This window comes from Acanthochromis polyacanthus, chromosome 2, assembly GCF_021347895.1.
Source record: "Acanthochromis polyacanthus isolate Apoly-LR-REF ecotype Palm Island chromosome 2, KAUST_Apoly_ChrSc, whole genome shotgun sequence".
In the NCBI taxonomy this organism is placed as follows: domain Eukaryota; kingdom Metazoa; phylum Chordata; class Actinopteri; family Pomacentridae; genus Acanthochromis; species Acanthochromis polyacanthus.
Window position 1 is genome coordinate 32,164,170 of NC_067114.1, and position 16,187 is coordinate 32,180,356.

General features: G+C 40.3%; 1 protein-coding gene across 4 annotated transcripts in view; it reads left to right on the forward strand.

The window, feature by feature from the left end:
• spg21 (SPG21 abhydrolase domain containing, maspardin) overlaps positions 1-15,490 on the forward strand; it is a 123,368-nt gene extending 107,878 nt beyond the window's left edge. The window contains exons 11-15 of one of the 4 annotated variants that reach the window (XR_007939199.1): positions 9,587-9,663; positions 10,846-11,986; positions 12,258-12,411; positions 12,751-12,851; positions 13,090-14,009. Coding sequence is in view for 2 of the 4 variants with exons in the window: in XM_051942706.1 (XP_051798666.1) it covers positions 14,782-14,919 (138 nt within the window). In the remaining 2 variants the exon portion in view is untranslated. Of the gene's footprint in view, positions 1-9,586; positions 11,987-12,257; positions 12,412-12,750; positions 12,852-13,089; positions 14,010-14,781 lie in introns of those variants that run through there. The other 3 variants (XR_007939200.1, XM_051942695.1, XM_051942706.1) reach the window with 3 other exon arrangements.
• Positions 15,491-16,187: the final 697 nt, after the last annotated feature.

Sequence of the window (16,187 nt, forward strand, 5' to 3'; positions counted from 1 at the left end):
CCCTATAAAAACCCGTTTGGTCTGGTTTTATTAATTTCTTTATATTTTTTTGGATTCGAGTAGCTAAGATAGAAGTTAGAATTTTATAATCTATGCACAAGAGACTTACTGGATGATAGCTAGCACACTGTAAGGGATCTTTTCCTTCTTTCTGTATGACTGTAATAATAGCTTCCGACCATGATTTGGGGGGGTTTCCAGATTTTAATATATAGTTATGTACTTTGCATAATATGGGGGTAAGTTCGTTCATAAAAATTTTATAATATTCTCCGGAAAATCCATCCACTCCTGGTGATTTATTGTTTTTTAGTTTAGCGATAGTTTCTTTAATTTCCTGCTCTGTGATAGGTTCTACCAGCTTGGTTGCTTCATCTTGTGACATTTTAGTCATTTTGAGGGGTCTCAAAAATTCAGTAATTTTTTTCTTTTTTAGATTCATATTCTTGACCCTTATACAACTGTTAATAATATTTTGCAAAGGCATCTGCTATTTTCTTGGGGTTTGTCTCAACAAGATTAGTTTCAGGATGTCTGATCTTAGGAACTGTGCGATTGGACTGGGTTTTCCGGAGTTGGAAAGCCAACAACCTGCTAGCTTTGTTTCCATTTTCATAATATTTTCTATTGATATACCTGAGAGCTCCCTCTGCTTTGTATGTTAATGCCTCATCCAATTTCAACTTAGTTTCCTTTAGCTTTTTTAATGTGTCTTCTATTTATTTTCTATTTATATTCCTTATCCAATATTTTTATCTCACGCTCCAATTCTTGTTGTTTAGCAAATCTTTGTTTCTTTATTCTAGATCCTATAGAGATTATCTTCCCTCTTATTGTGGCTTTGCCTGCATCCCACATCACTGAAGGAGAGACACTTCCATCATCATTTATTGCAAAGTACTCAGACAGATCTTCTTGTATCTGTTGTTTAATTGCGTATGTCTGTTAATAATGAAACACTGAGCCTCCAGTACCTGAAATGATTGTCTAATCCTAAATTAATTTTCATAGTGATCGGACTGTGGTCCAAAATAGTGATTGGTTCAATTGTTGTTTCTTTTGTTTGATGTATATCTTTTTTTGATAAGCAAAAGAAATCTATCCTTGAATAGCTCCCATGTATTTCTCGTTAGGGTGAAGATGTCGCCAGACATCCACTAAACCCAGCTCCTTCATCATACCTGATAAATCCCTTGACATTTTGGACTGTGGTCTTATTATTACAGGTAGTCTGTCTAATTTGGTGTTTAACACACAATTAAAATCTCCCCCTATAAGTAAAATCCCTTCCCCTTTATCTGCCAAAAGTGCTGCAATCCTTTTAAAGAAAGATGGGCAGTCTTCATTTGGGGCATACACATTTAAAATAGTTATCTTTATGCCCCCAATTGTTCCAACCACCATGACATATCTGCCTTCCTCATCTTGAAAAACATTCTCATTATTGTAGTACACAGATTTACTAAATAGGATGGCAACCCCTCTTTTCTTCTTCTTCCTGCATGATGCACCGTAGACTTGATCTACCCACTCTCTTTTTAGTTTTAAATGTTCTATCTCAATTAAGTGTGTTTCCTGAATTAGAGCTGTAGAACATTGCAATTTTTTTCAGCTGCCCAAGAATTTTACTTCTTTTAATTGGATTGTTGATTCCTCTTACATTATAACTAGTGAAATTCAAACAAGCCATAGTTTCTGTATAATATTTCCACACATCTCTCTCTCTGCTTTAGTAAATATGTCAAAAACAAAAATTTAAACTGAATAAACCTTGACAAACTTTGGTCCTTAACATATGTCAGAGAAAACAACGTGACATGAGAAACACAGAACTGAACTTCCACACTTCCAGTCAGACACAGCAATTGAACTATTACAGTGTCTAACCCCCGTTGATGTTGGGACAGAGGGGTGTGACCTGCCCTCTCTGTGGGGAAAAAACGCACATAGTGCAGACATGACCAATATTACACTAATATGCAAAATATGTCTGGGCGAGTGTATTCCACTCATATAGAGCCTAATCAGAATTTCCATCCAAGCTTAACATGTAACTTGTACAAACGTGACAACCAATTGCATAAAATTATTCACATAGGTAACGCAACGACGTGTATATTGTTCATTGTTCAATGTACATAGTAGAGTTGACGTCACTACAGCTATTTTAGCTACAGTGAGCTTCTAAACTACCTTATTCTTTAGAGTTGGATTCGTCTTCTTCCAGAAGAGCCTTGAGGTCTGATGCTGGCAATACTATGTCTCTCTTTCTCTTTGTGCCACTCCTCCATCCTTCCTTCAGATCTTCCTCAATGAGCTCTTTCTCTCCGCAGCACACCTCGATTCCAAGATCCTTCAGCAGTGTACTGGCACTCGTTAGCGTCGCAAAAGTCTTTTCTCCAGTGGACAGCTTCACTCGCAAATGTGCCGGGTATAAGCACTTGGCTTGTATGCCCTTCTTTTTCAATTGTTTTGTGACTTCATGGACTTTAACTCGTTTCTTCTGTAAATCAGGAGAATAGTCCTGGTCAAAAAAGATCCGCTTGCCTTGGAAGAAAATCTGTCCCTTGCTCCATGCTTGCTTTATTATCACGTCTTTAACAGCTGCATCCAGAAATCTTACTATTATTGATCTAGGAGGGGCTGTTGAATCCTTAGGCTTAGCCGCAAATGAACGATGTGCCCTTTCGATCCTAATGTCCATTTCTGGTGACAGTTTGAGTACCTTCTGAAGCATGTCCTTCACAAACCCAGTCGTATATTTTCCTTCGCTTCCTTTCGGAACCTGGGAAATTCTGATGTTTTTTCGTCTGTTTGTTTTCGAGGTCATCACATCTCGCTGACAGGTCCATGTCTCTGTGAAGCAGGTACTGCAGCGTTCTCTGATGATGCAGCACTGTATCTTCAGCCATGCTAAATCTCTCTTCTATATATTCAATTCTCTCTTCATGTTCACCCATCTTGTCTTTTATATCTGTGACAGCTTGCTCCAGTCGTTCAAGGGACATTTTAGTGTGGTTATGTCCATCTTGGTTTTCTTTTCGGAGTTTCCTCAACTCTTCGAGAACATCCATGTCTGACGGACATTTGTTGCTAGCATTGTTTAGGCTAGCTGGATTTGTGTTCTTTTTTTCTTCTTTTTCTTTTGAAGTGTCTTGTTTGCCGGAGTTCTTTTGTCTAGTGATTGAACTCATTTTGTGAGGGTGTTCTCCGTTATGTTTCCGTGTCCAATAACTATAGTTGTCACTTTTTTCTGTTTTACTCAACGGAGCTCTGTTCCTATGCTGCTACTCTGTCCATGACGTCACCGGAAGTCCACTTGTGTGATAACTTAGCAAACTGGAGCTTTCTAGGTACCTCAGTTTGGAAAATATGAGCTCCCAAAGTTGGACGAGATTTTAAATTGGTTATTTTGGGGGGCAAAAATCTCAGTGTGGGACAGGTACCAGAGACCCCAAATTTTTCTACAAGACAGTTCCATCTGTCGTCTATCACTGTACAAAAAAGCAGCAAGGTTATATTTGTAGTTACTGAGATATTCTTACTCAAAATGGCATGGGTAATGTCAAAATCGTTTTTTGCATTTCAGTTAGAAGTTGAGATTCATGTATTAATGACCACTCCAGTGATAGTTTCAGCCATTTGTTTTCCTAAATTTATTTTTCTCTTTTCAGCAACTAACTGGTGGAGGTGACTAGATGTACTTTCAAGGAAATATTCCAATTTAGTAATAATTGTATGTATAAAATTAGTTGTATAGCCTGTGCTTTTCTCTTTTCAGTTCAGAAAGAACTTTTCCCTGAACAGTTCAGTTCAGAGTTCAGTTCCATGCAGACCTGGGTTGCCCAATTTGTGCCTTATATGTAATTAACAAACATTGTGGCGTTGTTGTGAAGTAGTCTGTAGTTTTGACAACTTGATAACAAGTTATTCCTTATTAGCTGGAATGGCCAGCCTACCCCCGTGTTCGCTTAGAATTAGGCTAGGCATAGACAGTGATTGTCATAAACTCTGTACTGTCGTAACACAGGAATTACTCCTGTGCATCAGCTACCATCAGATGAAAAAGAGCTGTTGTGCTACAGGACAAAAGTGGAAAGTTTTCCCAGCTCTGAAACAATATGTTTCCATCACAAGCAGGTGTATATAACCAGATTTGAGGCACAGCAGAAAACTAGTTGTGATCCTTGGCCTCAAAACCATCACCCTTAAAGTTCGAGAAGCTGGCTCAGTTGCAGGACTGAGTCTTCTTACTGGCACCAAACTGTGTCCTAATTGTTAGATGAGTGTCAAGGTCAGTCCAGAACATACCAGGTCCTCTGAAGGTTCCAGGTTAGGTTGCAGTGAAAGAGGAAACACAAGTACAAAGGAAAGTGAGGCTACTGAGGATGTAGATGCTCCAGAGTCCTCTCTTGGAACCTTGGAACACAGTTTCAGTGTTGTTGGGTGCAGTCCTGTCAAATTTGGCAAGTTAAATAAAGGGCAAAGAGTAGCATATGGAAAGCGCAAGTTAGAGCAGGTACATCAATCACTACAAGAGACCATGGCATGTGCAGTGGGAGCACCTGTTGCTACTCTGTGTAACACCACTGTTACGGCCACCAGTACTGGTGTACCGTTTTGTTTTGAGGAGGTGTCCTGTTGGGCTTTTGTCTGGGAGAAATTGATGTGTGGGATCAGCTGTGGTCCTTGCAGAGTCTTTGGAACCCCAGCTGACAGCCTTTCAGCTGATGACACAGAGCTGATAACGACCTGTACTGCAATCTGGTTCTCCCCGCCCTCGACCTTCCGGATTGGGCCACCCTCCAGCTCCTCCTCCTCGGACCAATCCGAGGCAGCCAGGCACCACACCTGCAACCTATAAAGCTGGCACCATGCCATTAGTCTGGGTGGCTGGTACTTTGACCAGTCCACCCTGGTGCCTCTTTGCGTATTTGTGGTTCTGTGTGGTCTTTCGGTCTGGAAGCACTTGTGGTGGGTGCTACAGACAACTTCGACCTTCTGTTGGCGGCTTTAGTTTTGGGGTGGAGCCCTACATCTCAGTGGAGATTGAGGCTCCAATTCGTAGTCTGCCAACTGTGTGTAGAAGCCACTTAGTATTTTGAGCTTTTGTGAACTGTGTTCAGTATGTATACTTATTCAGAGGCACCAGTTTTGTTTGGTTCGTTTATACACCTTTTGTATTAGTTTTTGTTCCTGGTGGTGGGTGTTGCTTCTGTAGTTCGGTTTGGCTAGGGAGTTTAGTTGTTTTTTTTGTGTTAGCTTAGTTACAAACTCTGTTAGCCTTCATTATGTTTTATTCCGTTCTTTGTTTAGCAACACTCACCAGTTTTGTGTTTTATTGTCACTTTTACGTTCCTTTTGCTACTAAGCAATAAATCCCTTACCTAAACCAATAACATCTGGTTATTTTGTTGCATCCAGCCAACCCCTAGAGGTTGGATCGTAACACCACCAAAATAGAAAGAGTGCACTAAATGTAAGGACTTGGATGACTTGGTCAATGGCCTAAAAGCAAAATGTGCAGTTGCCACAAAGTCAGACAAGGTGCAAATTTTGACACTGGCTCCCAGAAGCTGGTCAGCTACCAAAACAGCTTCTGAGTTTGGTGTTACTGAATACCCGGTGAAAAAGGCTAACAAACTTCGGCAAACTGATGGCATACTTGCCAAGCCAACACCAAAAAAAGGCAGAACCCTTTCTGATGATGTTATAGAGGAGGTGAAACAATTCTATCTGGATGAACACATCAGCAGGATGTGTCCAGGTGCCAAGGACTATGTATCTGTCAAGATTGATGGTCAAAGGGAGCACAAGCAGAAATGACTCCTGCTTGGCAATTTGAGAGAATTATACGAGGCATTCAAAGAGAAGCATGAGGGACACAAAATTGGATTCTCCAAGTTTTGTGAATTACGCCCAGCATGGTGTGTGACTGTTACATCCAGTGGCTCACACGTTTGTGTCTGCACTATCCATCAGAATGTGAAATTGATGATTGCTGCTGTACACGTGGAACAAAAATTTGATTACAAACAGCTGATGTCCAAGTTGGTATGCAACATAGACTCCAAGGACTGCATGTTGCATCGGTGTGATGAATGCCCTGGGAAGGATGTTTTACAACAATTTCTGGAGGAGCAAATGGCTGATTATGATCCAGATGCTGAGATTTCTTTCAAACAGTGGGTCCACCCAGATCGCACTGCTTTTGTCACACATCAGATGGCTGTGGATGACTTCATCAGTCAGCTTGTGGATAAAGTTGATGCACTCACAAGGCATTCATACATTGCCAAGCACCAAGCGGCTGCACTGCGTGCCTTTAAACAGGGACTCACACCAAGAATAGTTATCATCATATTAGATTTTGTTGAAAACTATTCATTTATTATACAAGATTCAGCTCAGGGGTTCTATTGGGACAACTCGCAAGCTACACTACACCCATTCACAGTATACTTTATCCCTCCAGGTGAGAACACAGTGAAACACCTGAGCATCTGTGTGATCAGTGATTGTATGAAACATGAGACAGCAACAGTGTGGGCATTTCAGAGCCCTGTCCTTTAGCATCTGAAGGACATTTGTCCAACAGTTACCAAGATTTACTACTGGAGTGATGGTGCGGCTTCCCAATACAAAAACAAGAGCAACTTTGCCAACCTGAGGCACCATAAGGAGGACTTTAACTTGGATGCTGAGTGGCATTTCTTTGCCACCTCACATGGGAAGAGCAGCTGTGATGGAATTGGGGGCACTGTGAAACGCCTTGCAGCCCGAGCAAGTTTGCAGCGACCAGTGGATGAGCAGATACTGACACCTTAGCGGCTATACACATGAGCCACGGAAGCCATCACACACATCAAGTTCTTCTATGTTTCAAATGAAGAAGTAGCAGTTGCTAAGACCAAGCTACAGGAATGCTTCGAAGCGGCAAAGACCATTGCTGGTACAAGAGACAACCACTCATTCATTCCTCTGTCTACAACAGATATCGAAGTGTGCAGGGTGTCTAATGATACCTCCTATTTCATTAATAGCACTGCTGTACATGCACCAGAAATTGATGTACAACCAGGAAAGTACATCAGCTGTGTATATGATGGCTACTGGTGGCTGGGAGTTGCAATACAAAGATCAGACCAGTTTGACAATGTGGAGGTCAAGTTCATGCACCCCCATGGACCTGCAGCATCCTTCAAATGGCCTCAACAAGATGACATTTGCTGGGTTCCATTGTGCCATGTTCTTGGTATTATACCCAGCCCTCACACAACCAGAAGAGCAAGACAATACAAGCTTGACTCAAAAGCAAGTAAAGAAGTTGAAAAGTCCTTTCAGAGCTTCTTATCTAACAGACTAACATAACTTAGGTATACCTAAGTTATACCATTACATTTTTTGAAGGTAGTCACCTTTAACAACTAACATTTCAAAAAGAACAAAACATACATAATACTACCATTGAAATGACTACTAATACTTGTACCCAATTTAAAGTACTGAAAAGCAAAAAACGATTTTGACATTACCCATGCCATTTTGAGTAAGAATATCTCAGCAACTACAAATATAACCTTGCTGCTTTTTGTACAGTGATAGGCGACAGATGGAACTGTCTTGTATAAAAATTTGAGGTCTCTGGTACCTGTCCCACACTGAGATTTTTGCCCCCCAAAATAACCAATTTAAAATCTCGTCCAACTTTGGGAGCTCATATTTTCCAAACTGAGGTACCTTGAAAGCTCCAGTTTGCTAAGTTATCACACAAGTTTGTGTAGAATGGAACTCAGGGGTTTTAGAACACTTCTGTGCAGTATTTCTAGTACTTTTAAGGTCCCAACCTCCACTCGTGAGTAGGTGTCTCTTAATTTTTAGCATTTTTAGCAAGCCCCCACGGCCTGCAGAGTGTAGGGAAACACCTGGGGATGTTTGTGGGGCACTAGCTACATGCAGAGGCCTTGTTTACCAACTTACAGCTCTCTGGTATGTCTAGAGGCTGAGAAATAACCACTTAAAGATGCAAAAAAATGCTGGTGAGGCTTTTTATAGCCCAAATTCTGAAAATTTCAAACCCCCACAACTCAGAAACTATTTGAGCTACAGGCCTACAATTTTGCATAGAAAGTACTTTTGTGACTATCTAATGGCATGCAAATTTAGGACTAATTTGAAGATGGTGCAGCAACACCCCCAAGGAATATCTGGTCATTTCACCTGGAATGACCCAGCTTTTTAACACTATAGATTAAACATGGAAGTTATGCAAGAACAGAACCATTTCCTTGCTTCCATCAGGAATGTCCATGTACATTTAAATCATTCAATGCACTAAATGTACACTTATCCCGCCTTCACACCAAAACTCCAGAGCAGCAAACAAGTGTGGATGTTCGCCTGTCTGTCATGTGGGTTGCTGAGATTTGTTCAGAGACTGACTACTTTACTCACATACATACTGCACACTTCAAAGTCAACCATAAAGTCAGGTGCCCTTATAAAGACTGTAACTTTGAAAGTGGTGTCTACTCCACCTTCAAAGCACACAAGAGTAAAGTTCACAAAGACCAAAACTGGAAGAAGTTCAAACCAGAAGTCATTGGTCAGGTTAACTTAAACCCTGTCAGTGAGGATCCTGCAGAAGACCAAATGTCACACGCTGATGATGTGGAGGAGTTAGAAGAGATGAGTGAAGAAGCTGGTGAGCATGATCTGCGTGATTAGAAAAACAGCTTGAGCACAACTTGGTGTCTCTGCTGTCAAAAATGCAAGTTGTTCTACATATAAACAATAAAGTGATTCGGATTCTGATATACCAGAAAGTGCTGTGTAAGAAGTAATACAACAGCTTTACGTTATCAATGAGTTGTCAGAGCCGCTTATGCATACAGAGTGAGGGCTGTACTAAAGAAATATTATGCTGACATGGATGAAAGTGTTGTGAGAGGTGTTACCACTGTTGTGTCTGAAGCTAACATGATGAGATTTTGTGCCAAAGATGGACTCTTAGGAACTGCTAAAAGAAGAGCTGCTTATGTGCGCAGAAAGTTTCCACTGGTAACCCCATAGAGTATGTTGTAGATAAAGGCAAAAAACATTTGCATATGTCCCTGTTCTTCTTATGCTCCAGAAAATACTTAACAAACCTGATGTGTTAGACAAGGCTATGTCTGAAAAAGTCCATGTCCGAGAAGAGTACAGATCATATGTAGATGGACAGTACTTTAATGTAAACTCTCTTCTCACAAGTGATGAATTCACAATTGCTCTTGGCCTGTACATTGATGACTTTGAAGTAGCCAATCCGCTAGGGACATCCAAGCTGAAACATAAAATGTGTACAGTATACTGGGTCATTGCCAATATACCGCAAAATACAGGTCAACCCTCAGCTCAATACAGCTCGCACTTTTATGCAATGCTGCTACAACAAAAGAGTGTGATTATGCAAGGTCCTGCAACCTCTTCTCTATGATCTTAAGGTATTGGAACAAGATGGTGTTTACCTGGAAAAACTAGCTCAAATGTAAGGGCACAGTGTTGTATGTTGCCGCTGATAATCTTGGTGCCCATTCCCTTGCAGGATTCCAGGAGGGCTTCACTGTTGACAAGTTCTGCAGATTCTGTTTGGCAAACAGTAGTGACATTCAAAAACACGAGGTACGTTCTGGATTCTTTCAGCTCAGAGACAAAGACTCCCATGACAGGAAGGTGCAGGAGGTGCGAAAGGGCCCAGACTTGAGTAGAACTTGCGGTGTGAAAAGAGCATGTCCTTTAACTGAGAATCTCATGCACTTTCATGCAGTGACTGGTTACCCTCCTGACATCCTACATGATCTCTTGGAAGGTATTGTTCCAATTGAATTGTGTCTGTGTCTTAAAGGCCTTATAGGTACTTTGATTACACATTTACTGACAGAACAAACTGACCTCAGGTGATAGGAAAGGGATTTTCTGCCAAAGGGACCAATTGGTGGAAATGCCCATGAGAACTGGTGTCTCATGAGACTCCTTCCTTTTCTTATTGGTCACTGTATCCCTGAGGGTGACCGCACATGGGAAATTCTCATGCTTCTCAAAGATATTATTGAGTTAGCTGTGACACCAAGGCACACTGAAGAGACACTGCATTCCTGGACTTTAAGATAACAGAGCACCGACAACTGCTGCAGTCCACATTTCCAGATTTCGTTTAAGACCAAAGCATCACTACCTAGAGCATTATCCTCAGCTTGTGAGGAAATTTGGTCCCCTGACTGAGGTTTGGACAATGCACTTCGAGGGGAAGCATAAATTCTTTAAAAGGCAATCCGCAATGCGCAAAATTTCAAAAATTGTTTCCATGACACTTGCTACCAAACACCAGAGGGCAGTGAGCTACCATTTTGACTGTAGCTCATATTTCAGACCATCAGTTGAGTTGACAAAGGCAACACCAGTTTTGCTTGCCTCTTTCCCTCTGAGCATTCAGAGAGAAATTGCTCAGAACATCACAAAGCCAGGGCTAGTTCTTGATGCATCATCTGTCAGTGTAGATGGAATCAAGTATCATCCAGGCATGATTCTCTCTTCTGGCTCATGCTCAGTACTCCCTGAATTTGCTCAGATTGAAAACATTGTTACAGTTCACACAGAAATTTTGTTTGTCACAAAATGACAGCATGGTACACTGAGCATTTGAGATCTTACCAACTGCTCTATGACAGTGTTCCCTCTATGGCTGTGTTTAAGATGTCAGAGTTGAATGATGTGCTTCCATTATCTGCATACAGGGTACAAGGTGAACTCATGGTAACACTAAGGCGATTTGTTATTTGCTAAATATCTGTAATTTTTTCCCAGATGACTGCGCAACAGTAGCTGACGATGAGGATTATTGTCACTGAGTCAGATATCAGAAAGATGACAATGACAACAAGACCTGACACTGTTGAAGATTTGATTGACTGGCTCTAAAGTTCACTCCAAGCAAACTACAGCTTCACCTTGCAGTACCAAGATCCTGATTTTAGCAACAAGCTGTGTAACCTGACAGATCTCTCGAGCTCCCAGATAAACCAACAATCAAAATCATCCCTACAGGTACATTTGTACCTGTCACTGCACCAACTACAGCATGTGGGTGTGCCAGACACTGCTCCGACTGAAACATGTAGTGATCAGGCATGAACTAACCGTGATGTCACCCGTTGGTTTCAACGCCGAGAAAATAAAGCCCAGATTTTGCTACTTCCTGTCACCATTTTGGATTTTTTGGAGTCAGTGACGTAAAAAGCGTCATCAAACAGGCTGGACTGGAGAGCAACTCGGGGCAGGACCAGTCAATGGGACTGTCAATCAAGTATAGCCACGCCCCTGGCTCTGCCAACTTTAACGATTTATTTAAAATTCAGTATTGATTTATTTTAAGATTGGCCACCTGGGCCAAGGACGGAGCACATCTCCAAGTGACAAAAGAGCTGAAACATGATATCCTCGAGAAACTGGCTGAGGTGATCTATGCATATGATGCATACCCATCAAAGCAAGACTTTGAAGCTGTGCGAAAGCCTTAGTGCACACCCACCCATGTCTCAAAGAAGCAGGCTCATCCTCTGGCTGGGAAGGATGGAAGAACAGTCTGAAATTCAAGATGAGTAACTACAGAAACAAAATGCGCCTTCTGGGTCAGCGTGAAGTCACTGTTAATGCTGGTAGACGTGGAAGATACTCAGATGGTGGGCCTCCCAACAAAGACATCAAAAAGCCAAGGAAAGGGGAGATCAATTTTCTACCTGAAAATCCGGAGGGGATGGATGACCACAGCCTGGAAGCATCGCATCAGTTTCTTGCCAATGAAATGATGAAGAGGAAGCCTAATGTATCCCTCACTAAGAAAGAGGTGGACAAGACGTTTGTTCTTTGGAGAAAAGAAGTTGTTGAAGACAAGTTTGAGATCAGCCAGATGGTACATCGATGGCCAGCTCTTTTCACAGAAAGCCAGGTTTGTATGTTTGTCCTGAGTAATAACAAAGAGGACCATGTCTTTTTGTATTCTAAATGTGTTGTTAATAAAATTAATTTTTTCTCATGCATTCTTAACTACATGATTTTATTAATAGTGGTGCAAGAAGAACACAGAGGCATCTTGTAAAATCAGATGCTAAAGCAAGCACAAGCTGTTGAAATAAAAATGTGCTTGTTTGTGCTTAGGATAGTTTTTGTTTGACAATCTGACCATGAACTTGTAGATGGTTTGCTCTTTTATATTTCAGGTTAACTGTGAGTTCAACAGAGTGGTGGGAAAAAAGTCTTAAAGACAACTTCTTTGATGCGCTTGACAGTTTCTCTCCAAACCTAATGGACCTCTTTAGAAGAAAGAAAGCGGTCTCCGGCCAATTTCTGTCTGAACGTTTACGTCAAACAAAGGTGGGTTTACTTTACGTTTGTCTACTCTCTCTCTCTCTTTGTTCGTCTTCTTTCCCTCTGACTTCCTTCTCATTTCTGCTTTCCTCTTATTTGCTGTCTATATTTTCCTCTTGTCCTCTCCATTCTTTAATCTCAGCCTTTCCTATCTCATTTTCTCCTTTTTCCCTATTCTTCCTGCTTTTGCACTGTTGTTTTGTCTCTCTCTTTGTGGTTGTGACCCTTCTGTTCTGTTCTGTCATGTCATCTTCTTTGTCTGCTCCTGTACTTTCCAGTAACTTTGCAATAAAGTGAATGTTAAGAGTTTATGGAATGTTTTTGAGAAATAAGTCCATATTCCAGACCACTGAGCCAACCGACATCTTCAGGGAGCCATCCTTTGTCTTCGGGGACTTCCAGTCCTCTTAGGGGATGAGCCTTCTGCTTTCTTCAAGTCCTGCACTGTAAGTATCCTCCAGGAGAATGACACATCCGTGCGTGTTGTGCTTAAATTTTTGTGAGCAGTGTACTTGTAATGTGCAGATCCAGTTATGGCAGCTGACAAAAAGCCAATATCTCCTTTTATTAGTTAATTTTGGTGCAGTTTATGTTCTATGATGCTTTGCATTATGAGCACTGGAAGTTACTTTTTGGCCAGCAACATGGAAATATCTGTCAATCTCTTGATATTTTCTCTATTAGGATGTGACCAACAAGGATGTGTACAGTCAAACTCCACTGGGAATCCTCTGTGTTGCTGAAGAAAATCCTCAGCTCAACCCATTCAGTGTGGCAATCACCTTGGAGGGGAACGTGGTAATGGATGAACCAGCCAGTCTGCCTGAGGCCTTCTGTGTCCTTTTCAAGCTCATTTATGCCCTACATCTGGACTACCCTAAGTGCATGAAACACACTTTCCACTTTGTTCAGCAGGTAATGTTAAACCTGGGTAGAGGGGAGCTGGCACCCAAAATACAGACTTTGAAAAATCAACTTGCAGTTTGAAACAGGGTCTGAAAAGTAAGCTACTGTTCCATGTAGCAAGCATTTTGTTACATTTTTGGAAATGTTTGCAAGTTTGCACTGTTTTTACCTTTTAAGCGGGAGCGCCCGTTGTTGTTCAATATATTGAATGTGATAATGTTTCTATGCTTTGTTGTCAGCCTGTTTCTGACAAATGTGACTTTATAATCTGGAATACTATTGCATTTTTATCTTTCAAAAACCAGCTCTGACTTATGTTGAAAAATTTTAAAGAAAATTTTGAGAAAACACAAACAAAAAATCTGAAATGTAAACCAGAAATCTATCCACATTTGCAATAAAAAAAAAAAAAGTTTTGTGACAAAAAGTTTAATCTGAGAAGAGCGTTATGCAGACCAGAATTTATCAGTGTTGCATAAACTGTAAAGGTTTGTTTTGATTGTGAGATTTTGACTGTTCACATTCTTGAGAACCAAAAAGTGCACTTGTTCGACATCAGACCATTCTGCTCGACTTTCATATTTCATGTGCAAAAAATTTCTTAGGTAAATTTGTGGCCAATGTTTAGCCTCAGTTTTATAAAGAGTTTTTTTTAAGAAGTTGATTTGCATTCAGTGTTAATAAAAGTGTTAATGGTTGTGCTTTGATATTTTTATTTCTTTTTTCTGCCAGTTTTGTAGTTGACAGAATTCTAAATATAAAAATGTAACCACTTCTAACTTCAAATATTAAGTTTACTAACTGGGCAAAGCAATTAATATTACTTAAGATTTTAAGTTAAATCAAGTGCATTGTACTTCAAATAACAATTCCAGCCCTTGAAGCATTTAAGTTGAATTCACTTAAGTTTTCACTATTCATTAATTAACTTTTTTTAGGGCAACCACTTTCCTCAAATTTTTTGAGTAGATTCTACTTATTTTCCATCGGCTTACAGTGTGGGGAGCGAGTCATGGCAGTTTTATCACACAATATAATGTGGGGAAAGGGACTGTATGTTAATGTTACCATGTTTTCGTCAATGTCACACCAGCAAACAATTTAAAAAAAATCTTTTACCACTGAGTTGGTAAAAGGTGTAAAAAGTACATCAAGCAGCTGGTCACACGGGAAAGCATTCTCTTTCAAGCACACAGATGTGCTTCACAATGTGAAAGGAGCTGCCAGTTCACTGAAAAAAAACTTGAGTTCATTGTTCATGGGGTGAAAATATACTTGCATGTACTCTTCCAAGTACTTCAAGAGGAGTTAAAACCTGACCCACCTCCCCGATAGATAAATTATGTTTAGACTGGGATTATGGGTAAAAATTATTCTGTTGACTAAGTCCTGCATACTGACGTTGTATGTATGGTGTTTTCATTGATTAATATTTGTTTTTTTATTAAGTTGCTTCTTGTTTATATACAGATTCACCTGCGTCAGTTCCATGGAACAAGATATGCTGCCATAAGTCCTGCCATGGTGAGCACAGAGGAGTTACAGGTGCAAGATAATCACCTGAGAAGTAACCAGGACTCTGAAGGCAACCAAGGAGATGGCATTTAGTCGCAGGCTGCCCGTTCCAATCATCTCAACAGTTTCTGTATTTTCTCCTGAACTTATTTCACAGGACTTTCTAATGATTTTTTATGAAGCTTAACAATAATTCAGCAAGATGGCTGAAAGTAATTTTTTTGAAAGATGAAGCAATATTTTGATAATGACCTGTATACAAATGGTACTTTGTCGCTTTGCTTTAAAGACATACAACAAATTGCCTTATGTAGAATGAATTGTTGCACTCATGCACTGCCTGGACTGTGTTCATGTCTGTGTGTAATATAAATTGTGGTTAACAATACCATCAATTAACTGGAGTCTTGTTGACAAAGATGAAACAGTTGTTATAGAGGCATATAAGTGTTGGTGTAATTCCCTGAGATGATTTTTTTTCCTGTTTATTTTAGAATACAGTCATATTTTTCAGTTTCACGTGTTGTGTAGTTGTATGATTTCCAGTTGTACAGTATGTCACAATGATGAGCTGTAAAATGTGACAAACCACAGGACAACTGAACACTTCTGGTTGTGTTTATGGGTGTACAGTGCAATTAAAATGTGAGCTATTGCACCTTTAGTGTAGACAGCTGGTGTACTGAAGCTGGTGGGACTTAAAATGTTCTGAGATGGATGCCTGACAAACACAGCTGAAATGTTTTGTGTGAAGAAATCACATAGCTAGAAATGCCCTCGAGTTCATCCTAGATGATTCCATGAGGTTCCCAAGCCACATGAGGTATAATCTGGATTCTGGGTTGATCCACCAAGATTTTTAACGTGACCCACTTGGATTTCATGTCCCTACCATCCCCTTCGATTCCACTTGTCCTGTGTGTGAAGTAACAACTGCGTTTGTGTTTTTTTTTTAAATTTCCAATGCACATAAAAAAATGGGTAAGAGTGGACATGTGGTTCTCGTTCTCTGAAGAAACCTCCAACACAGCAGCCTGATGTCCAAGTATCAAAGCATCTGTACATGGCCTACGTAAAAGGAGAATCCAGCCCCTGTCCAGTAGTTTGTAAATGAAAAACATATTTTTCTCCTGGTTTTAGCTGCATGAAAACAGTTTATTTTCAACGATTCCCAGTGATAGTCTATGGAGAGGAGTTCAGTAAGTTTGCAAAACACAGACTACTTAATGTCAGCCATACATAAACTGAATTTAGAAAGAAAACTTTTTTTTTTAAAAATCCACAGGAAATTTATATTTTTTGTTTCAAGAAGTACCAGTTTTAGCTAAATAAACTTATTTGTATTAAGTTTTCTGATATTT